At 43.7% G+C, this 25,687-nt stretch overlaps 1 protein-coding gene across 3 annotated transcripts in view; it reads right to left on the bottom strand.

Annotated features, from left to right (window-relative positions):
• The window catches only part of wdr91 (WD repeat domain 91), a 47,884-nt gene that overhangs the window by 3,992 nt on the left and 18,205 nt on the right, over positions 1–25,687 (bottom strand). For all 3 annotated transcript variants that reach the window (XM_041216152.1, XM_041216150.1, XM_041216153.1), the window contains 7 exons: positions 23,389–23,579; positions 22,437–22,587; positions 9,865–9,959; positions 4,844–5,003; positions 3,322–3,430; positions 2,576–2,688; positions 1,173–1,370 (listed from right to left, as the gene is read on the bottom strand). In XM_041216152.1, coding sequence (XP_041072086.1) covers positions 1,173–1,370; positions 2,576–2,688; positions 3,322–3,430; positions 4,844–5,003; positions 9,865–9,959; positions 22,437–22,587; positions 23,389–23,579 — 1,017 coding nt within the window. The remainder of the gene's footprint in view (positions 1–1,172; positions 1,371–2,575; positions 2,689–3,321; positions 3,431–4,843; positions 5,004–9,864; positions 9,960–22,436; positions 22,588–23,388; positions 23,580–25,687) is intronic.

The following is a 25,687-nucleotide window of genomic DNA, read 5'->3' as shown; positions in this document are numbered from 1 at the left end:
CATGAGGACTCGACACGTCAACTCTTTTCTTCTCCACCGATGCTGCCAGACCTGCTGAGTTTTTCCAGGTAATTCTGTTTTTGTTTTGGATTTCCAGCATCCGCAGTTTTTTTGCTTTTATCTAATGGTTAAAGACATTGACTGATGTAGCCCTAATTTACACATTCCTATAGATCACAGGGTAATTCCTTCTTGAAGCAGCACAACTTAGCTCAGAAACAGTAAGAGCAGTTCCATCACAATACATGGAGTAAAGGAATCGGAGTAGGCCATTCAGCTCCTTGAAACTGTTCCTCTATTCAATTAGATGGACATTAAGATACAGATCAGCCATGATCTATCGCCATTGCTCCATATTCCTTAATATCCTTATGAGGCAAATATACATCATTCTCAGTCATGAAAATGTGAACTGACTGCCAGCATCAGTCTTTTGAGGGGATGAATATGCCCTTGTTCTGGGCTCACCCACCAGAGGAATTAGTTTCAATATTAAATTATTTTATAATTATTAATATCTAGGTTACATTACTCCTCAATTGAAGAGAAGGCAATCTGTACAATTTGTCCTCTTAATTTAACCCTTTTAGATGCAGTATTAGTGAATCTGTGCTGCACCCACTCCAAGACCAATATATCCATCCTGAAGTGTGGTGCCCAGAACTGAATGCAGTATTCCTGATGGGCTCTAACCAAAACTCTGTACAGTTCACTGAACAAAAGTAATTTGACTTAAGTGGTAATCATAATACTGAAATAATTCAAAATTAAAGGCTAGATTAGATGGCACTGGTCGCAGCCAAGCATCTAATTGGAATGCTACAATTTAGCTCAGCACCGAGGATATAGGAGGGGGAGAAAAGACACAACCAGAAATTCTAATCCTGATGGCTGTGTGATTACCTTTGCTAGAAGGTCACACCTTTCACTTGAGTGGATAATACTCTACAGTTAGACTATAGTGCTCTACAGTTAGACAATCTGCCACATGCACAATCCAGATTTACATAAAAGGAATAGATACTTGGGTGAAGCAGCAGAGGTCATTCAGTAACAAGGGAATTGTAGCTCAGCGTGAAATACTTCCTTCAGTAGAGGGAGGTAAACAGGATAGGGGTGAAATTAAAATAAGCTGAGCTCCCATCACAAATGTAGATGGGTCTATGTCTTACCTTGTGAATGATTCCACCACCAGAGGAACAAGTGAGAACATAGTGCCCCTCTGAGTCAAACGCAAACAATCTTCCACGAGGCACCTGCACTTGTTTGTACCCGCTGTACCCAGACAGTACAAATGGGCCGATGGCGTCTGACTGTACCCCACACTCGGAAACCTTGACTCCACTCTTATGAATATTCCACTGAATGAACTGGATCAACAAGGGAATCAAAAATGAAAGACTAAAATCATCAGAAAGATGGAATTAAACCTGCACATCATTTACTTGGGTACACAAATCAACTTACTGCAACAAATTGCAAACTTATTCTAACTGTGGCACACGCACCCACTGAGAGACTGACAGAGACAGGGGCCGGCACGAGCAGACAGACTTGCGCACGTGCAGGCAGGCCCAGCCACCCACACAAGCAGGCAGGCAGACCCAGCCACCCACACACACACAGGCAGGCAGGCAGGCCCAGACACACACAAACACACAGGCAGGCAGGCCCAGCCACCCACACACACAGACGGGCAGGCGGGCCCAGCCACCCACACACACACAGGTAGGCGGGCCCAGCCACCCACACACACAGGCAGGCAGGCGGACACAGGCAGGCAGGCGGGCCCAGCCACCCACACACACACAGGCAGGCAGGCCCAGCTACCCACACACACACACACACACACAGGCAGGCAGGCCCAGCCACCCGCCCAGACTGACAGACAGACCCAGCCACCCACACAGACAGACAGACCCAGCCACCCACACAGACAGACAGACAGACCCAGCCATCCACACAGACAGACAGACAGACCCAGCCACCCACACACACAGACAGACAGACAGACCCAGCCACCCACACACACAGACAGACAGACAGACCCAGCCACCCACACACACAGACAGACAGACAGACCCAGCCACCCACACACACAGATAGACAGACAGACCCAGCCACCCACACACACAGTCAGACAGACCCAGCCACCCACACACACAGACAGACAGACCCACCTACCCATCAAAAACAGACAGACCCACCCACCCATCAAACACACACACACTCAGACAGACCCACACCCACAATAACCCGCCTACACACCCGCGTGCGGTCAGGCACACACACTCAGACAGACACATAACCTCATCTCTTTGAATAAGCCTACACAGGAGCTTCCTACATGCTCCCACTGGGAAAATATGAATCTGGAGAGACTGGTATTTCCAATTACAGGGTAGGTGAGACTCTGGAGGAAGGAGGATGATCCTTGGAGGAAAGACAAGTAGAGTTCCATCTAATCACTAGTGCTACTGTCCCTCCAACTGAATTGTTCACTCACGCCACCGTAATCCCTGCCCCCACCCACCTCCCCATCACAAGTTCCCCTGTTTAGCAGCTGTCCCATTACCTTTCCATCTTCACCAATGCTGTAAACTGAGTTTTCATCATAGCTGAATTCCACTGAATAAACTTCCCCAGAATGTGCATGCCAGCTCATAGCACAGTCATACCGCTGCATGTCTGAAACATAACAAACAAAACATACACTCGCTCTGTAAACCTTCAGAATGGGGTTGGAGGAAGGAAGAGAGCGAGAAGTTAGATTAGTCTCTGGGGTTTGGGACTGTGTGGAGGATGCTGCTCAACACGAGTCTTTACTGAAAGACTGCTTTAATAGATGAAGTTTGCAGCACTCGTGCTCACAGGTGCATGGCTCAAGTGTCCACCATCCTTTTTTTGCTCTAATGTTGGTTGGAGAAATTCCAGCATTTAAAATGCAGGCAGACCCTGTCAAAGGTCAAAACCCTTCCACCCCATTGGCTAAAAGTCTTTGTAAGAAGGGGGCCACACTTGATCTAGTCTGTGCTAGGTTCACCAATTCCAGTCAGTTGAGGTGCTACAGTGCCTCACTGCACTTGGGCGAGGGACAAAGAGGACAGGTTTTACATGAAGAATCTCAATGCAGAGGCCAATCTATGTCAGGGAAACTCATGTCTGTACAATTGGACTCCAGTGGTCCATCATCTGGAGGGAGCAGATAGCTAGGAAAACAGGCTACCTACAATGTTAACATCAGCTCAAACAAACCACAGCAACAGACTAAAACCTAAAGCAAAGTTTCAAAGTCTAATACAAAGAAAACGTTCGTCTTACCGAAGAGTCGTATGATCCCGTCAGCAGCTCCAGTCACCAGGAGATTTCCATTATGATTGAAAGCCGTACAGTTAATAGCAATGGGCTCAGGATCCAGAGAAAACTGGTGCTGCAGAAAAACAAGTCAACTTACTGGAAACTTTAAATCATCGACAGTGTGAAGCTGCAAACACTACAGCTTCCACCCACTTCAGTTTACTATCAGTCAGCAAGCTTGCTGAGCTACATTTACCTCCCAGCACAGCTCATACCCCAGGCAGATTTGAGTGTCACTGCCCAGGTCATGAGAGCAAATTCAACTGTCCATTTAGAGCAGCTGATAACAAAGTCCACTTCCTTTGGTGGGGAGGGAGGGGAGGTTAAGTGAGCATGGAATGGCAGTAAGAGGATGAAATGTCTAGAAATACTTTTTGAAAAGGACTAACAATAAGGTCAGGCTAAACTCAACCAGCATTATGTAGTGGCCACAGTTGCAGAAAACATTCAAGGACCAGGACCAAGGATACCCATTTGCCTCAGTCACATCTTCCACATGGTGGAAATAAAGTTCAGTTTATAAAATCAAGGTGTGGGGGAGTGTGTGTTTGGCCCCTGAGCTTCTCTTGGATTTTAGTGTTAATTCAGCACACTTCAGTATATACAAAGAGTGGAATTTTACAGCCGCTCCCGCCAGGGGGATTTCCCAGTCCTGCCAAAGCCAATGAACTTTGACTAGCTCGCCACATTGGAGCCATAAAATTCTGCCCAAAGATTCCTCTCCCAATAGTCCCGGACAATCTTTGGCTGACATTTTTAAGTTTCATTCTCGAAATGTGGGCCTGGTCGGGAAAGTCATATTAATTGCCCATCCCTACTCACCCTTCTAAAACTATCTTTTGTGGCAGTTTGATTAATTGAGAGGTTTGCCTCATTAGAAGGCAGTTAGTTGTGTATTGGAGGACAGCAGGAATCCCTGCCTGAAGGACATGAGTTACCCAGTTGGACTCTTTTGGCAATCTGAGGATTCATAGTCACATTTAGTGACATCAGATTTATAAAGTTAAATTCTCAAACTGCTCTGATTGGATTTGAACAAATTCCTGTGAAGTCCAGGCCTCAAGATTACTAACCTAATTACATAACCGATAGACTATCTGCCAGAGGCCTGCACATTTGGAGTGTGCAACTGCTCTCATCAAAACTGTTACAGAGAAAGTTTCTCGGGTTAAGCTTGGATATCTTAGGGTAAAATGTTGATGGGACATGGATAACTCTGGCAAGGCCGTGTTTATGGCTCTTCTCCTTCCACTGTCATTAAGAATTAACCACATAGTGTGGAACTAGTCAGGTACAAGCAACACTAAAAGCTCGTGAACCAGTTGGGCTTTTACATTAATCTAACTGCTGCTTTTCACATACCAGCTCATAATTTACCCAATTAATTAAATTCAAGTAATAATTTAAGCTCACAAAATCTAGGTTGTTAGGCCAGTACCATAACCCCCGCATTCCCATTTCTCCAGAGGGGGTGCTGGTATATTACCTGCTGCTTCATGGTTTTCGTGTCCCACAGGAGGAGATTACCTGGAACCAGATTCATTCCCTTATCTCCAGTTTCCAGCACCGTCACTGGCTTGATGCTCGGAGCAGCTGAGGAGCAAACAAACGATGTACCACTTGGACTACAAGCTAGAGACAAGATTCTGGTTGACACAAAGAAAGGCAACAAGTTAGGGAACTTCCCACAGTATCCCATACTGACACTATATATGTGATAAAACATCCCAGATTATCTTACACTAATACTATACATGAAAGGAACAGTGTCAATATGAGCAGATACAAGCTCTGCTTTACAGTGAAAATTGATTCCATCTAATCACCCCACCAAGTGTTTCCCCTCCTCCATGAAGCCCCCAATTCTTTTTGGCATACAGGCCCACAGGTGTCTTGTACCTAAGCCAGTGCCATTCTCTGCTACTGAGGATTTTCAGGCTATTCAACCCCATGTCAGATGTGGCTCAGTGCTGGCACTCAGCTCAGAATCAGAAGATAGATGATTCAAGCCCCAGGGACTTGAGCAGATAAGTTAGGCTGATACTCAGTAGAGGACTGAAGAAGGGCTGCACTGTTACAGAATGTTGCTCTTCGGATAGGACATTGAAACCCAAGTCCCTTCTCCCTACTCAAGTGGATGTCATGTCACTGTTGGAAAGAAAGCAGGAACTTTTCCTACTATGTTCACCAACATTAATCTTTTAACCAGCATCATTAAATGCAGACTAACTGGTTATTTCTGGAATTTGTGGCCTGTGGGATCTCACGTGAGTGTAAATCAGATGCTGCATTCCCCTATGTAACAATAACAATGACATTTCAAAAGTAATATCTTGGCTGTGAATATTCTAGCGAAACAGGCTAGAGTGTGTCTTTTCTGGATTGTGACTCTGTGTCAGCTTTCTCTATGTAAGTGATAACTTTGAAAATTTCACTGGCCATGTAGAAATTAGAAAACAACTTCTTCAGAAAAAGTGTTTTCTTTCTCCCTTTAATGGTGTTGCAGTCCTGGGTGAGTGTCAGATTAGGTCACTTGGTTACACGATTAGATTTCCATCCACAGGACTCAGCACATTTTTAAACCTTGGCAAAACAGTTCAAACGAAAGTCAAGTTTTGACTTTAGTGGGCTAGTTTTAACTTTAGCAGCAGTGTGTTATTGAACTAAGTTCTACAGTAACTATAACACAAGGAAACAAGCAAAACTGTGATTGCTCCTCAAAAGCCCAACTGGAAGCATTCCTGAAGGCTTCCTGCTGCTTTGCTGATGGCCCTACAAGTTTATCTGTTAAGTAATTGAAGCATACAGAATTCCCAGATTCAACCTCTACTCCATGGTGAGCACACAGTGGCAGAGTCACTGGAATTGGCCTCAATGCCCTGGGCTAGAGAAGAAAGTCAGCAAAAACACACTCATTCCCCACATCAATGTCCAATGACCGTAGCTGAAAGTGTCCAAGTGGGGATTTGGGCAAGGACACGATCAAGATAATTCATTGCCAGACTCAAATCTAATGGAATAATGGGTTTAACATCAAGTTGAATAGATCATAAAGGTCACAACATAATGGTGACTTCACATAAAACTGTGGCCTTACTGAAGATTTGAGTTTCGTCAGTAGTCCAGGGTCCACAACATAGAATGGATATTAAGGCAATATTGGCAGCACAGAACAGGCAACTTGAATGCTGCCTAATATTTGAAAAATTGGATCTTTTTTTTGAGATTATGAGATAATCTCTCAAACATGAAGAAATTGGACAGAATAGGTAGCAGAGGTCATGGCAGCATTTAAGAATTGGTCAGATTCGGGCTGAAGGAAAACCCAGCCTTTAGATCTTGTATTATATAATGAGATAGGGTTAATCAGTAATTTCACGGTAAAGGATCCTATGGGGAGCAGTGAACATAATGATAAAATTTCACATTAAAATTAGTGACATACTTAATGTCAAAAGGCCAAGTTAGATAAGGTCAATTGGGAATACTGACTAAAATGGTGGACAGCATTTAAATAAATAATTCAAAATTCTCAATGAGAATACATTCCATTGTGCCACAGGAAACGTGATTTATTCACGGCTGACTGAAAAAGTCAAGGTTACTATTAGGTGTACAATGATACGAAAAATAATAGCTTGAAGATTAGGTGACTTTTAGAAACTAAAAGGATGACCTGGAAATGGATGAAAAGGGGAAAAATAGAAAGAATAAACTAGCAAAAATATAAAAACTGATTGTAAAGGTTTCTAGAAGTATGTAAAAATGAAGAGAGTAGCAAGAGTAAACGTTGGCTCGTTAGAGGCTGAGTCGAGAGAAATTATAGAAATAAGAAAACTGTAGAAACATTAAACAAACATTTTATATCCCTCTTCACAATAGGAGACACAAAAAGCATACCAAAAACAGTAGGGAACCAAGGGGCTATTGAGTAAAAACCTTAACATAATTAACTGCAGTGAAGAAGTACTAGAGAAACTTATGGGACTAAAAGGCAACAAATCTTCAGGACCTGATGGCCTACAACCTAGGGGTCTAGAAGAGGTAGCTGCAGATACAGTGGATGCATTAGTTCTGATCTTCCAATATGCCCTGGATTTTTCAATGGTTGCAGTGGGCTGAAAGGTAGCAAATATAACATCCCTATGCAAGGAAGGAGGGAGAGAAAACAGGGAACAAGAGGGCAGTTGGCCTGACATCATGTGACTCGTTCCTTGTGGAACCAAGCAGGGAACAGGCTATTTTAGATCTGGCAATGTAAAATGAGACAGGATTAGTTAAACATATCATAGTAAAGGATCCTCTAAGGAAGCGTGGACATAACATGATAGAATTTCACATTCAGTTTGAAACATGGACATGAAATTAGTGTCTTCAACTTAAATAAACGCAAATACAAAGTATAAAGACAGAATTGGCTAGCGTGGACTGGGAAGGTAGATTAAAAGGTAACTTAGTCAATAAACAGAGGCAGGCATTTAAGGGGATATTTCATAATTATCAAAAGATATACTCCATTGAGAAAAAGATTCTATGAGAAAGGTGATCCAGGGCTAACTCAGGAAGTTAAGGATGCCATCAAACTGAAAGAAAAGGCATACAATGTTGTGAAGAACATTAGCAGACCAGAGTATTGGGAAAATGCTAAGAAACCAGCAAAGTGTGGCTAAAAACGAAGGAGAAAATAGACTGCAAGCAAACTAGCAAAAAGCGTAAAAACAGAGGATGAGACTGGGAATTAGTAACCGGAAACACACAAACAGCAGAGACTTTGAACAAATATTTTCTGTCTGTCGTCATGGCAGAAGACACTAAAAACATCCCAAGAATAGTAGAAAATTGGGAGCAAACGTGAAAGAAAATTTAAAACAATTAATCATTATCACGAGAGAAAAGTACCAGGAAAACTAATGGTACGAAAGGCTGACAAGTTCTCTGGATCTGATGGCTGCATTCTAGGGTCTTAAAATAAGTAGTTGCAGAGATGGTGGATGCATTGGTTACAATCATCCAAACTTCCATTATTAAGTTGTTGAAAGTCATAATATAATCAAGCAGAGGCAACATGTTCTTATGAAAGGGAAATCATGTTTGATAAATTTATTAGAGTTCTTTGAGGAGGTAAACATGCAGGGTTCATGAAAGGGAATCGATAGATGTTGTGCGTTTGAATTTCCAAAAGGCATTTCATAAGGAGTGACATAACAGCTCATGGCGTTTGGAGAAATAAATTAGGATGGACAGGGGACTGACTAACAAATAGGAAACAGTCAGGTTAAATGGATCATTTTCAGGTTATTTTATATTCATTCATGGGATCACTGGCTAGGCCAGCATTTATTGCCTGTCCTTGAGATGGTGGTGGGGAGCTGCCTTCTTGGACTGCTGCAGTCCCTGTGGTGTAAATACGCCCACACTGCTGTTAGGGAGGAAGTTCTATGATTTTGACCTAGCAACAGTGAAGGAACGGCGATATATTTCAAAGTCAAAGGATGGTGAGTGGTTTGGAGGGGAACTTCCAAGTGTTGGTGTTCTCATGTGTCTGCTACCCTTGTCCTTCTAGATGGTAGTAGTCATGAGTTTGGAAGGTGCTGCCTAAGGAGTCTTGGTGAGTACCTGCAGTAAATCTATTAGATGGTACACACTGCTACCACTGTGCATCAGTGGTGGAGGGAGTGAATGATTGCGGGTGGGGTGCCAATCAAGTGGGCTGCTTTGTTCTGGAAGGTGTCAAGCTTCTTGAGTGTTGTTGGAGCTGCACTCATCCAGACAAGTGGAGAGTATGCCATTACACTCCTGACTTGTGGATGGTGGACAGACTTTGGGGAGTCAGGAGGTGAGTTTTTTGCCACAGAATTCCCAGCCTCTGACCTGCTCTTGTAGCCACAGTATTTATATAGCAGACAAACTGCTGGGTCGCCACAGGGATCAGTGTTGGGACCTCAACTATTTACAATCTATATTAATGACTTGGATGAAGGGACCTAGTGTGTTGTAGTAAAATTTTTTGACAAAACAAAGATAGTTGGGAAAGCAAGTTGTGAGGAGGACACAAAAGAATTTAGAAAGGGATAGAGATAGGTTAAATAGGCAATCAAAAATTTGGCAGATGTAATGTAATGTGGGACAAAATTAATTTATCCACTTTGGTAGGAAGGCTTTTGGACTCTAAGGCAAACAAGGGATATAGAAATTGAAAATGGATTTGAGAAGGGCAACTATCTTGAAGCGTTGAAGAACTGGAGGGGATTAAAAATAGGGAGGGCTGAGGAAATGGAGGAATTTGAAAACAGGTAGATTAGGGCACTGCCTCTTGTTAAGGATAATCACTGGAGCTGGCTGCACAGTATAGCATATTTCTGCAATGTAATTTTCATATGTGAGGGTTTTGGATGCAGAAAATCAACTGAGCTTCAGCATTTCAACAAACAGTTTTTTTACAACTGCAATCCCTTGTGTTCTCTCTGCCATTCATCTCCACCTCATACACATTGATCCAGAACCTACCTGGGGTAAGATTCATCGATTGTCAGCTCATACAGGCTCTTCTTGGCTTCAGTATCATAAAGTCGGACCGTTCCAACCCCACTGCCAAGCAACAACTGCAGAAGAAATAGGGAGCATCTGAAAACACTGCTGGAGTACAACAACTCAGTTTCAATAGTTAACATCGTAAAGGAAGGCAACCTATGTCTATTAGAGCAGGCAGACACCATCTGAATTGTGGTCCTTATAGGCAAAATGGACAAATTGCAGCAAATGAAAACAAAATCTGATTTAAAAAAAACTTATAGAATATAAATGGAATCTGACTTTCAAGATTACCATTGGCGTTAATGGAATGTTAATTATATTAAGATGCATAGGTGGAGGGCATTGTTAATTAAGTACTTAGAGTACTTATAAAGAGAGACTGCTGAGTTTGTGGGTAGGAAACAAACATATGTAATACTGCATTCTGTGAGTAAACCTATTATCAAGAACAATATTAGTGCCTAATTTCATACTTCCTTAACCAGTTTGGGATCGAAATAAGATGGTAGCAGAGGATGGTTGCCTAAAGTTGAAGATTGGAAACTAAGAAATATGTTTTCAAACAGAAGGTTGTAATGAGATACTTTTATGAAAAAAATGCTGAAGGCTGTCAGGGTATGATTACACACCACTGTTCTCTGAAACTGAATCTTAAGAACAGTAGAAAAGTAGAGTGGATTTGTGGACATGGGACACAGCTTTACCAAAGAGAAAATGAGGTACGGCCTTGGTATTGTCATTTCCTGACAAAAGCAAAACCAGCAGAAAATGTTTTCGTGAACTGGATGCCCATCAGACACTGATGAAGTTATGTTTCATGGGTGCAATTTATAAGGTGATCTATAAAATGACCAAAAGGAATGTCAGATTGAGAAATTTAGTAAGACATACGATTATTCCTTAAAGAAATATATAATGGGTTTCAATAGGCTACACAAAAATAGCAGAAATTTAATTTGGAAACTCCATATTCAGTGCTCATTTTCAAATTGTTGGATTGTGCTGAAGTGTCGCACATGGATAGACTACTGGCCTTAACTGGAATTTTTTCAGAAAGAGACACGCTTTTGGGTCAGCGATCTGGTGCTTCAAAAAAATTTCCCTGAAAGCAGTCATTTCCAACAGACCTCATGGTGCAAATGGGGCATTCGGCAACGTCACAGAAGGTGGAGGATTCATTGATCGTGGCATTTCGAGACCGTTCAGATATGGGGCGCAAGTTTCAGTACAACAGAATAATTACAGGCAAAAGAAATGAGGATGGAGTCATTTTGGCAGATCTGGCAGGTGATAGGATTGGAATAATAATAGCCAAATGAACCAGAGGAACACCCAAGAACTGTTAACAGGTATTTCAGATGTCAGTCCAAATATTGGTATGTGGCAAATTGTCCAAAGCGGAGCAACGGGGTTTTCAAGTGGTGCACAACTAGGTAAGTTCGGAAGTGAAAGATGATGCTATTGATCAGTAAATAAAAATCTGGAATTAAAAGTCTGATGATGACCATGAACCACCACGGATTGTCAAGAAAACCCATCTGGCTCACTAATGTCATTTGGGGTAGGAAATCTGCCATCCTTACCTGGTCTTACCTACATGTGACTCCAGACTCAAAGCAATGTGATTAACTCTTAAACGCCCTTTGAAATGGCTTAGCAAGCCACTCCGTTGTATCAAAATCTCTACAAAGTCTGAAAGGAATGAAACTGGATGGTCCACCCGGCATCAACCTATGCACTGGAAATGATAACAGCAAATTCAGCCCTGTTGGTGCAAAGTCCTCCTTGCTAACATCTGGGGGCTAGTGCCAAAATTGGGAGAGCTGTCTTGCTGACTAGTCAAGCAACAGCCTGACAGTCATACTCACAGAATCATACCGTTTAGACAAGGTCCCAGACACTACAATCACCATCCCTGGGTATGTCCTGTCCCACCGGTAGGACAGGCCCAGCAGAGGTTGTGGCACAGTGGTATACAGTCAGGAGGGGGTTGCCCATCAACACTGACTCAGGATGCCATGAAGTCTTATGGTGTCAGGCCAAACATGAGCAAGGAAACCTCCTGCTGATTACCATGTACCACTGCCCCAACCCCCCTCAGCTGATGAATCAGTGCTCCTCCATGTTGAACACCACTTGGAGGAAGCACTGAGGTTGGCAAGGGTGCAGAATGTACTCTGGGTGGGGGACTTCAATATCCATCACCAAGAGTGGTTCAGTAGCACCACTACAGAGCAGGCTGGCTGAGTCCTAAAGGACATAGCTGCTAGACTGGGTCCGCAGCAGGTGGTTTGGGAACCAACAAGAGGGACAAACATAATTGGCTCATCCTAACCAACCTGCCTGCCGCAGGTGCATCTGTCCATGATGGTATTGGTAGGAGTGATCACTGCACAGTCCTGAGGATACTAGCAGCAGCAGATTTGTACTCAACCACAATTCGTAACCTCATGGTCCGGCATATTCCCGCACTTGAGCACCACCAAGTCAGGTGACTAGCCCAGGTTCAATGAAGAATGTAGAAGGGCATGCCAGGAGCAGCAACAGGCATACCCAAAACTAAGGTGTCAACTTGGTGAAGCTACAATACAGGACTGCTTTTGTGCCAAACAGCATAAGCAGCATGCAGTAGACAGAGCTAAACAACTGTACAAGCAACAGATCAGATCCAGGCTCTGCAGTCCTGCCACATGCAGTCATGAATGTGAGTGGACAATTAAAACAACTCACTGGGGGACGTGGCTCAACAAATACCCCTTTCCTCAATGATGGAGGAGTCAACATATCAGTGCAAAAGATATGGCCGAAGCACTTGCAACAACCTTCAGCCAGAAGTGCCAAGTGGATGATCCATCTCGGCCTCCTCCAAGTGTCCCCAGCATCACAGATGCCAGTCTTCAGCCAATTTGATTCACTCCGTGTGATTGCAAGAAATGGCTGAAGACACTGGATATTGCAAAGGCTGTCGGCCCTGACAATATTCCTGTAATAGTACCGAAAACTTGTGCTCCAGAACATGCCCCTAGCCAAGCTATTCCAGTACAACTACAACACTGGCATCTACCCGGCAATGTGGAAAATTGCCCAATATGTCCTGTACAGGGTACAAATCCCATGCAGCCAATTACTGCTCCATTAGTTTACTCTTGATCATCAGTAAAGTGATGGAAAGGATCAATAGTGCTGTCAATTGGCACTTGCTTAGCAATAACCAGCTCACTGACGGTCAGCTTGGGTTCCACCAGGGCCACTCAGCTCCTGACTTCATTACACAGACGAAAGAGGTGAACTCCAGAGGTGAGGTGAGAGTGACTGCCCTTGACATCAAGGCAACATTTGACCGAGCGTAGCACAAGGAGCCCTAACAAAAATGGGGTCAAAGGTAATCAGGGGGTGAACTCTCCACTGGTTGGAGTCATACCTAGCACAAAGGAACATTGTTATGGTTGTTGGGGGTCAATTACCTCAGTTCCAGGACATCACTGCAGCAGCTCCTCAGGGTCACGTCCTATACCCAAACAGCTTCAGCTGCTTCCATCATGAAGTCAGAAGTGGGGATGTTCGCTGATAAGTACATAATGTTCAGCATCATTCATGACTCTTCAAATACTAAAGCAGTCCATGTCCAAATGCAGCAAGATCTGGACAATGCCCAGGCTTGTGCTGGCAAGTAACATTAATGCCACACAAGTGCCAGGCAATGACCATCCCCAACAAGAGAGAGTCTAACCATCGTCCCTTGACATTCAGAGGCATTACCATTGCTGAATACCCCACTATCAACACGCCGCGGGTTACCATTGACCAGAAACTGAACTGGACTGGTCGTATAAATACTGTGGCTACAACAGCAGGTCAGAGGCTAGGAATTGTGTGATTAATAACTTGTCTCCTGACTTCCTAAAGCCTGTCCACCATCTACAAGGCACAAGTCAGGTGTGTGATGGAATACTCCCCACTTGCCTGGATGAATGCAGCTCCAACAACACTCAAGAAGCTTGACATCATCCAGCACAAAGCAGCCCGCTTACACCTCATCCACAAACATTCACTCCCTCCACCCCCGAGGAACAGTGACAGCAGTGTGTACCATCTGCAAGATGCACTGCAGAAACTCACCAAGGCTCCATAGGCAGCACCTTCCAAACCCACAACCGCTGCCATCTAGAAGGACAAGGGCAGTAGGTACATGGGAATACCACCACCTGGAAGTTCCCCTCCAAGTCACTCACCATCGTGACTTGGAAACATATCACCATTCCTTCACTATCGCTGGGTCAAAATCCTGGCATTCCCTCCCTAACAGCACTGTGGGTTCACGAGGCAGTTCACCACCACCTTCTGAAGGGCAATTAGGGATGGGCAATAAATGCTGGTCTAGCCTGCGACACCCACATCCTATGAATGAATAAAAAAAACACGGCAGCATTGCAGCAAGTACAGGGATACTGTTAACACACTGCCAATTGGTACAGTAACCTATAACTGGCAGCACTGTAGAGAGTAAAGGGATGGTGAAAACATACTACAGGTTCACAGTATTTTTAAAGTGCTAAAGGAGGTAATTTGGCCCATCGAGTCTGCACAGGGTCTCTGAAAGAGCATTCCACCTAGTCTCACTCTCTTGCCTTATTCCCATAACCTTGCACATTCTCTCTTTTCAGGTAGAAATCAAATTCCCTTTTGAGTACCTCAATCGAACCTGCCTCCACCATCCTTTCAGGAAGTTTGTTCCAGATTCCAACCACCCTCTGGGTGAAAAAAAGGTTCCTTCACATCACATTTACTCCTTTTGCCATTATTTTGAGTCTGTGCCCTCTAGTTCTTGATGTTCTGACTGGGAACAGTTTCTCATTATTTACTCTGTTCATGCACCTCAGGATCTTGAATACCGCCGTCAAGTCTCTTCTCAGCCTTCTTTCCTCCAAGGAAAACAGTCCCCACCTCTCCAATCTATCCTCATAGCTACAGTTCTTCATCCCAGGAATCATTCTGTGAATCTCCTCTGTACTCTCTCCAATGCTTTCACATCCTTCCTCAAGTATAGTGCCTAGAACTGGACGCAGTACTCCAGATGAGGCCTAACCAGTGTCTTACAAAAGTTCAACATGACCTCCTCACTCTTGTACTCAATGCCTCTATTAATAAAGCTTAAGATACCATATGATTTACTAACTGTTCTCTCAACATGCCCTGCCATCTTCAACAATCTATGTACAAACGCACCGAGGTCCCTCTGTTCCTGAACCTCCTTTAGAGGCTCTACCTTTATTTTATCCTGTCTCTCCACATCTTTCCTGCCAAAACAAATCACCTCACACTTCCCTGCATTGAACTTCATCTGCCACTTGTCTGCCCAATCCACCAAGATGTCATAGGAACATAAGAAATAGGAACAGCGGTAGACCATTCGGCCCCTCAGGTCTGCTCTGCTATTCAAAAGATCATGGTTGATCTTCTTGTGTTTCGAATTCCATGTTCCCATCTACCCCCAATAACCTTTAATTCCCTTGCCTAACAAGAATCTACCAATCGCTGCCTCAAAAATATTCAATGACCCCTCTTCTACTGCCTTCTGAAGCAGACTTCCAAAGTCACACAACCCTTAGAAAAAATTTCTCCTCATCTCTGTCCTAAAAGGGCAATCTCTTATTTTAAAACATTGCCCCCTAGTTCTGGACTCAGCCACAAGAGGAAACATGCTTTACATGTCCACCACACTGTCAAGACCGTTCAGGATCTTGTATACTTCAATCAACTCACCCCTCACTCTTCTAAACTCCAGTGGAAATAAGTCCAGTCTGTCCAACCTTTCCTCATAAGACAAAGCAGTCATTCCAAGTATCAATCTGATAAACCTCTTGTGAACCATCTCCAATGTATTTATATCCTTCCTTAAATAAGGAGACCAAAACAGCACACGGTATTAGAGGTGCGGATTAACCAATGTCCTGTTTAACTGAAGCATAACATCCTTACTTTAATGTTCAGTCCCTCTCGTAACAAAAGATAGCATTCCATTAGCCTTCTTAATTACTTACTGTACCTGCATACTAACTTTTGTGACTCATGTACTAAAACACCTAGATCCCTTGCACCTCAGAATTATGCAGCCTTTCTCCATTTAAGTAATACTCAGCTTTATTGCCCTTCCTGCCAAAGTGAACAACTTTACATTTTCCCACATAAACTCCATTTGCCATATCTTTTGCCCACTCACTCAACCTATCTATATCTGTTTGCAACCTCACGTCTTCTTCACAACACACTTTCCTACCTATCTTTGTGTCAACTGCAAATTTAGTTACCATGCCTTCACTCTCCTCATCTAAGTCACTGATGTAAATTGTAAAAAGTTGAGGCCCCGCCACACTTGTCACATCCTGCCAATCTGAAAAAGACCCATTTATGTATACTCTCTACTTTCTGCCAGTCAGCTAATATTCTATCCATGCTAATACGTTATCCCCTACACCATGTGCTTTTATTTTCTGTAATAGCCTTTGATTATCAAATGCCTTCTGGAAATCCAAGTACGGTACATCTACAGGCTCCCCTTTTTCCACAGCACATGCTACTCCTTCAAAAAACTCCAATAAATTGGTTAAACACGATTTTCCTTTCACAAAACCTTGCTGACTTTTCCCGATTGCCTTGTGCTCATCTAAGTGCTATAACCTCCTTAATGATCAATTCTAGCAACTTCCCCATGACAGACATCAAGCTAAATGCCCTATAGTTTCCTGCTTCTGCCTTCCTCCATTCTTGAATAGAAGGGTTATATTTGTTACTTTCCAGTCTGATGGAACCTTTCCAGAATCGAACGAATTTCGGAAAATTAACACCAGCTATCGACTATCTCGTTAGCCACCTCTTTTAAGATCCTAGGATGTAGTCCCTCAGGGCCTGGAGACTTGCCAGCTCGCAGCTCCATCAATTTGCTCAGTACCGTTTCCCTAGCGATTTTAATTTCACCAAGTTCCTCTCTCCCTTTTACCTCCTGATTTGCAGCTATTACTGGAATGTTTTTTGTATCCTCTATGGTGAATACAAGCAAAATAATTGATTTCTTCCACCATTTCCTTATTATCTACTATTAATTCCTCATTGTCACTTGCTAGAGGACCAACACTCATTTTACTTATTCTTTTCCTTTTCAGATACCTGTTGAAACTCTTGCTATCCATTTTTATATTTCTAGCTAGCTTCCTCCCATACTCTAATTTCTTTTTCCTGGTTAACCTTTTAGTTACTCTCTGCCATTGTCAGGAAGAGATATTAATGTATATCATGTTACTGGAAATTATTTTTTAAAATAGAAGTTTAGTCTGTGTGTGTGTTAATTGGATTAAAGCCAGCTATAGTCTGGGTGCTTTGATGTATAGTAGTTTTGAGATGTAAACGGAAGGTAGAGGGTACATTTGCATTTTGTTGAATAGGGCATTCAAGAGTGGGAGTGAAATTTAGTAGCTAGCTAGGAGACACCGAGCAATGTTCATATTACTAATAAAATTGGTACAATGAAAGAGGTTCAAAGAGCCTGGTTATACAATGAGAATTTACATTCAAAAGGCGAGGCTAGGTATAACAGAAAGAAGGTTGAGTGTGCAGGCCAAAGGCATCTAAGATCTAAGCAGCTGTAAGCCTACAACGGTCTGCAAAGGAACCAAATTGAAAGGAACCTCATGTTGAATTTGTAAGGCGAAAATGCTTTGCCTGGTGTCTGTTTAAGTCTATTGGTTATTGTTGCCTTAATGGAGATTAATTTGGGAATTTGTTAAAAGTTACGATGGTAGTAATTTGTAGCCACATGTATGTGTTTAATTTGTTGTAAGTTAATAAATGTTTCATTTAGTTTGTTCTAAAAACCTCTCGAGAAATGGTGGTCTTATTCCTGAATTTAGAGCAGCAACTCAGAACATACCAATTGAAAATATAGATTATGACAGTTGTTTGAAGTTTCCCTCTGGGATTTTAAATAACTCAGCCTTAAATCATAACACCATTCTCTATATTCTGACCAATCATTTGTCCTTCCACTCATGTTTGCAGTGTTGTATGCTTTCTCCTTAAGTTTGATGCTTTCCTTAACTTCTTTAGTTAAACACGGATGGAGGGTCCCTTAGAATTTTTCTCTACAATAGGAACGTACTTATTCTGAAATATCCCCTTAAATGTCTGCCACTGCTTCTCTACTGATCTATCCTCTAGCCAAATTTCCCAGTTCACTTCAGCTAGCTCAGCTTTTATGCCCACATAGTTGTCCTTATTTAAGTTTAAAATACTAGTCTCAGACCCACCCTTTGCCCTTTCAAACTGGATGTAAAATTTAATCAAGTTGTGGTCATTGCTACCTGGGGCACCTTTACTATGAGGTTATCAATGAATCCTGTCACATTACACAATACCAAATCTAATATAACCTGCTCTCTGGTTGGTTCAACTATCTTGAAAGCATTCTAAGAACTCCTCATCCAGGCTACTACTGCCAATCTGATTTTTCCAGTTTATATGTAGACTAAAATTACCCATGATTACTGTCGTCCCTTTATCACATACACACAATATTTTCTCTTGAATGCTTTGTCCTACACTGTGGCTACTGTTAGGGTGCGGGGGGGGTGGGGGGGGCGAGGGGGGGCTGTAGACCACTCCCACTAGTGACTTTTTCCCCCTATGCCTTTTGAAGTTCAAGACTATTCCCATCACAGCTGACAAAATTTCCAATCTTTGTGTCATCTGCAAACTTTGGAATCACAGTCTAGGTCATCTAGGACAGTCTAGGTCAATCTGAAAAACAACCATTTATCACTGAGATAAAAACAAAAAAACTGCGGATGCTGGAAATCCAAAACAAAAACAGAATTACCTGGAAAAACTCAGCAGGTCTGGCAGCATCGGCGGAGAAGAAAAGAGTTGACGTTTCGAGTCCTCATGACCCTTCGACAGAACTTGAGTTCGAGTCCAGGAAAGAGCTGAAATATAAGCTGGTTTAAGGTGTGTGTGCGGGGGGGCGGAGAGATAGAGAGACAGAGAGGTGGAGGGGGGGGGGGGGGGGTGTGTGTGGTTGTAGGGACAAACAAGCAGTGATAGAAGCAGATCATCAAAAGATGTCAACGACAATAGTACAATAGAACACATAGGTGTTAAAGTTAAAGTTGGTGATATTATCTAAACGAATGTGTTAATTAAGAATGGATGGTAGGGCACTCAAGGTATAGCTCTAGTGGGGTTCTTTTTATAATGGAAATAGGTGGGAAAAGGAAAATCTTTATAATTTATTGGAAAAAAAAAGGGAAGGGGGAAACAGAAAGGGGGTGGGGATGGGGGAGGGAGCTCACGACCTAAAGTTGTTGAATTCAATATTCAGTCCGGAAGGCTGTAAAGTCCCTAGTCGGAAGATGAGGTGTTGTTCCTCCAGTTTGCGTTGGGCTTCACTGGAACAATGCAGCAAGCCAAGGACAGACATGTGGGCAAGAGAGCAGGGTGGAGTGTTAAAATGGCAAGCGACAGGGAGGTTTGGGTCATTCTTGCGGACAGACCGCAGGTGTTCTGCAAAGCGGTCGCCCAGTTTACGTTTGGTCTCTCCAATGTAGAGGAGACCACATTGGGAGCAACGAATGCAGTAGACTAAGTTGGGGGAAATGCAAGTGAAATGCTGCTTCACTTGAAAGGAGTGTTTGGGTCCTTGGACAGTGAGGAGAGAGGAAGTGAAGGGGCAGGTGTTGCATCTTTTGCGTGGGCATGGGGTTGTGCCATAGGAGGGGGTTGAGGAGTAGGGGGTGATGGAGGAGTGGACCAGGGTGTCCCGGAGGGAGCGATCCCTACGGAATGCCGATAAGGGGGGTGAAGGGAAGATGTGTTTGGTGGTGGCATCATGCTGGAGTTGGCGGAAATGGCGGAGGATGATCCTTTGAATGCGGAGGCTGGTGGGGTGATAAGTGAGGACAAGGGGGACCCTATCATGTTTCTGGGAGGGAGGAGAAGGCGTGAGGGCGGATGCGCGGGAGATGGGCCGGACATGGTTGAGGGCCCTGTCAACGACCGTGGGTGGAAAACCTCGGTTAAGGAAGGAGGACATGTCAGAGGAACTGTTTTTGAATGTAGCATCATCGGAACAGATGCGACGGAGGCGAAGGAACTGAGAGAATGGGACGGAGTCCTTACAGGGAGCGGGGTGTGAGGAGCTGTAGTCGAGATAGCTGTGGGAGTCGGTGGGTTTGTAATGGATATTGGTGGACAGTCTATCACCAGAGATTGAGACAGAGAGGTCAAGGAAGGGAAGGGAAGTGTCAGAGATGGACCATGTGGAGTAATCCTGAGATTACTGCTCTTGAGGTCCTGTTTTTTTGATTCCCTTCCCAACTCCCTAAAATCTGCTTTCATTACCTCATCCTTTTCCTACCCATGTTATAGGTCTCAACGAACGTCCTGCTGCCGCTCTGTGACATCCTTGACCCTGGCACCATCCCGGAGTCACATCTATGGCTGCAGAAATGCCTGCCTGCTCCTCGAACTATGGAATCCCCTACTGCTATAGCACTTCCACTCTTCCTCCTCCCCTCCTATGCAGCCGGTGCCAAGGATTTGGCTCTTGCTACTGTCCTCTGAGGAACCATCTCACTCACCAGTATCCAAGATGGAAAAGCAGTTAGAGAGTGAGATAGCCTGAGGAGATTCCTGCACTACCTGCCTGTTTTTCTTAGATACTCTGGAGGCCACCCATTCCCTCTCTGACTGTGTACTTCTTAGCTGCGGTGTGACCACCTCTCTAAATATGCTATCCATGTAATCCTCAGACTTGCGGATGCACCACAGCGACTCCAGCCGCTGCTCAAGCTCTGCAACTCGGAGCTCAAGTTTCTGCAGCCGGTGACGCTTCCTACAGACGTAGTCAACCAGGGCACTTTGTTCCTGCACGACTTCCCACATCCTGCAAAATGCACATTCCACATGGCCAAGCTGCACTGACGTAACTTATGCTTTATGCCTTTGCTACTACAGTATTTACTAATTTATTTTAATTATCTTAAATTTAGAATAATTCCTACGTATACTACAATTTACTGTGTTTATCTCAGTCTCACCCCCTTTTAACTCTCCGACTCCGCTCCAGGTTCATATAGTATCCTGTACACGGCAGCACTGCAGCGAGTTCAAGGATGGTGTTAACACATTGCATGTCAGTACAGTAACCTGTACACGGATGGTGATAAACACACTGCAGATTAGTACAGTGGGCTCTGGAATAACAGGTAAGGACTGCGTGTTTTTACGACAACCGACAATGGTTTCATGGTTATCATTAGACTTTTAATTCCAGATTTTTTTAAAAATCAAGTTAAAATTTCACCATCTGCCATGGTGGGATTCAAACCCAGGTCCCCAAAGCAATCACCCTGAGTCTCTGGAGCACGAGTGACAATACCACTATGTCACCACCTCCCCATCAAGTTTGAGAGAGCACGTGTAGATGCCTATTAGTTACACTGGAACAATCCAGCATTATCCCTAAGGATTATTTAAAATAGACAATTTCTCTGTAAATATGACATTTAAATAACATGGTGAATGACATCAAAAAATGGAAAGTCTTGTTTTTGTAGAGCCACAGGGCATCCCAGAGTGTTTTATAGCCAATTAAGTATTTTTGATGTTTAGTTACTGTTGTAATGCAGGAAACGCAGCAGCAAATTTGTGCACAGCCAGATCCCACAAAGTGATGTGTTAACATCCAGATAATCTATTTCTGCGATGTTGATTGAGGAATAAATATTGGCCAAGACACTGAGAAGAACTCCCCTACTCTTCTTCAAAATACTGCCATGGGGTCTTTTACCCAAGAAGGCTGAAGAGGCCTCACTTTAACACCTCATTTAAAAGATGGTACTTCCGACAGTGCAGCGTGCCCTCAGTACTGCACTGGAGTGTCAGCTTAGTTTCTTGTGCTCAAGTCTTGGATTGAGACTTGAAGCCACAACTTTCTGATTGAAAGGCAAGAGTGCTATGAACTAACCACAGCCAACATCAGATTAGCCAAACTCAAAAGGTGCCATGGTAGGAATTTTGCTTTTACCATATTCTGAAACAGACAAGTCTTTTCTCATGCCTTAAGGATTTCTCAAAGAATATTAAACAGAATCTTCAGATTCAATTCACTCACGAAGTTAAAACATGACAACCTGTTAAGTGTTTAACCAAGCAGCAATAGACATAGGTGTACAGAGGGGTAGAGGAAACCTTCCCTTCCACTCAATGCTCTGCCATTGCACTACAGCCCTACAAGGGAGTCAGCAGTTTAGTAGTTATATATTAGCACAGCACTGCACTCGTCACTGCACACTGTACCCCGAGCTGCCTGCTTTTCGTTGGCATGCCATCCTGCTAGTCTGTCACTCTGTAGTACTCCACTCTGTCATTCTTCCCATCAATCCGCCTTGCACTCCACACTACTTCACTAATGGTTCTTCCCATTAGGTTTTAAGAATATTCTGAAAGAAACAACGCCTGTGAGAAATATCCAAATTGCATAGATTGTTCCTCACCAATCGGTCTGGTTTGGTGGCCCACTCCAAGGAAAGCAGCTGTGATTTGGACATTATGGTGGCCTTAGTCTGCATGGTGGGATTAAATGCCCATACTTTAACCACTCCATCAACATCCAGACTGGCGACTCTCCTACCAGAGCAATCCACCCTAAATCAATCACAAGAGAGACACTTTCAAAACAGGTGTTTTATCCTCAGAGACCACAATTAGACTAATCTCACTGTAACTGTACAATGATTACTTAGAGCTGATTGTCCAGAGGCATCTACGCCAGTGCCTCCCTCTTAACACATTGTTTAGGTACAAGAGGGTTAAATCAGAGCAGCCTAGAGGAATGTAATTAGTTGCATAACTGAGTTTAAATATCATTTTATTCAACCTCAGGTAAAAGGTAATCACGGTATTTATGTTTTTGAATCTGTGATCAGTTAGTTTTCCTTGAAATGAAGCCAGGATTCCAACATCCAGAGGCTGTCAAGAAAAGCCTGTAGAAACTGTTAAACAGCATTCATCACTCAGCACAGCAGGCTGCTGCACAGGTGAATTAATGTACCACAGCTTGATACAATTCACAACACCTGACTCCTTGTCATTCAGGCCATGTGCCAAATGTACACATTAGATTCAAGGCCCATACGAGTAATAATTCTGGAATTGGAGGCAGTCCCTGCAATCTAATTACTTGTCCCCATTAAGCTGCTGCCAAGATCTGTGACATCTATGGAGGGAGAGAAAAGGCAACTCATGCATGTGTGTGAATTAATGGAACCCACACACACAATAACCTCTTCCCAAAACAAATTAAATCTGCCACATTATTGTTAAATTGTTTACAAATCAACTGCATATGCAGAACGTCAGTTATGAGAGAGAATTTCGGAACTCAGTCGGCCTACTAAAAGGCATTGATAAACTAAGACACAACTCCCACACCACCCCACCACTCACCCGCAGTACATAATGGAGGAGTGATGCTCTGCATATTCCTCCTGACTCAATACTATGAAAGGCTGCTCACTCCCTCGCTCCACGCTGCACTTAGCCAGTTTTGTAGGAGAGTCCGGTTGATCCACAGCCATCTCAGGACTGCTGGGAATATCCATCTCAGCACTGCCAGACTCCACTTTTTTCTCCAGACCCTAAACACAAGGAAGGTACAAAACACAGTGATATTTTACCTCTGCTGCAATCAGGCATCAGTGAAGTTTACACTCAATGCTTGAATCTCACAGCGAAGAGGCCAATCGGCCCTTCGAGGCTGCACCAACACATGAGAAACACCTGACCTACCTACCTAATCCCATTTATCAGCACTTGGCCCATAGCCTTGAATGTTATGACATGCCAAGTGCTTATTCAGGTACCCACCTCCACGATCCTCCCAGGCAGCACATTCCAGACCAGCGCCACCCACTGGGTAAAAAAAGTTTTTCCTCACATTCCCCCCTAAACCTCCTGCCCCTCACCTTGAACTTGTGCTGCCTCGTGACTGACCCTTCAACTAAGGGGAACAGCTGCTCCCTATCCACCCTGTCCATGCCCCTCATAACCTTGTACACCTCGATCAGGTCGCCCCCTCAATCTTCTTTGCTCCAACAAAAACAACCCAAGTCTATCCAACCGCTCTTCATAAATTAACTGTTTCATCCCAGGCAACATGCTGGTGAATCTCCTCTGCATCCCCTCCAGTGCAATCACATCTTTCCTATAATATTGCAACCAGAACTGCACACAGTATTTCAGCTGTGGCTTCACCAAGGTTCTATACAACTCCAACATGACCTCCCTACTTTTGTAATCTATGCCTCGATTGATAAAGGCAAGTGTCCCATGTGCCTTTGTCACCATCCGGCTTCAGAGATCTATGGACACACATGCCAAGGTCCCTTTGTTCCTCAGAATTTCCTAGGGTCATGCCATTCATTGAATACTTCCTTGTCAAATTACTCCTTCCCACTTTTCAGGGTTCAATTCCATCTGTCACTTATCTACCCATTTGACCATCCCGTCTATATCTTCTGGTAACCCAAGACACTCAACCTCACGGTCAACCACCCGGCCAATCTTTGTGTCATCCACAAACTTATTAATCCTACCCCCCACATAGTCATCTATGTCGTTTACATAAATGACGAATAATAGGGGACCCAGCAAAAATCCCTGTGGTATGCAACTGGACACTGGCTTCCAGTCACTAAAGCATCCTTCTGTCATCACCCTCTGTCTCCTACAACTAAGCCAATTTTAAATCCACCTTTTCAAATTACCCTGTATCCCATGTGCATTTGCCTTCTTTATAAGTCTCCCATGTGGGACCTTGTCAAAGGCTTTGCTGAAATCCATTTAAACTACATCAACTACACTACCCTCATCTACACACCTGGTCACCTCCTCAAAAAATTCAATCAAATTTGTTAGGCATGATCTCCCTCTGACAAAGCCATGCTGACTATCCCTGATCAAACCTTGCCTCTCTCCTTCAGAACTTTCTCCAATAGCTTCCCTACCATTGATGTTAGACTCACTGGTCTGTAGTTCCCTGGCCTTCTTAAATAGCAGAACCCATTAGCTGTTCTCCAGTCCTCTGGCACCACCCCCGCGGCCAGAGAGGAATTAAAAATTTGGGTCCGAGCCCCTGAAATCTCCTCCCTTGCATCCCTCAGCAGTCTGGGACACAAATCATCTGGACCTGGAGATCTTTCCACTTTTAAGCCTGCCAACACCTCCAATACCTTGTCACTCCCAAATCAATTTGCTCAAGAACCTCACAATCCCTCAACCCGAGTTCCATAGCTTCATCCTCATTCTCTTGGGAGAAGACGGATGTGAAGTATTCATTCAACACTCTAGCGATGTCCTCTGGCTCCACCCGTAGATTGCCCCTAAATAAAACCCTTAAACCCACATCGGCTAATGTGACCATTTCTTTTCGTATAAGGGACAATAACAAGTTATTGGAGGATCCCAAGTTCATTTCTATTCTGAGTGAGACACTCTCAGCCAAGGCAGTAGATGGGACAACATTAATTAGCTTCAGTGCTTAAGATAAAGTTCAGCCAAGACTGTCTCTCATCATAGCTCAAGCCAACAGTATTTACCAGAGCAGGATCAGACATAAAAACAAAAAAACTGCGGATGCTGGAAATCCAAAACAAAAACAGAATTACCTGGAAAAACTCAGCAGGTCTGGCAGCATCGGCGGAGAAGAAAAGAGTTGATGTTTCAAGTCCTCATGACCCTTCGACAG

The sequence above is a fragment of the Carcharodon carcharias genome, chromosome 21 (genome assembly GCF_017639515.1).
Source record: "Carcharodon carcharias isolate sCarCar2 chromosome 21, sCarCar2.pri, whole genome shotgun sequence".
In the NCBI taxonomy this organism is placed as follows: domain Eukaryota; kingdom Metazoa; phylum Chordata; class Chondrichthyes; order Lamniformes; family Lamnidae; genus Carcharodon; species Carcharodon carcharias.
The sequence above is the reverse complement of the archived record's forward strand: the minus strand, read 5'-3'. Positions and strand labels throughout refer to the sequence as shown.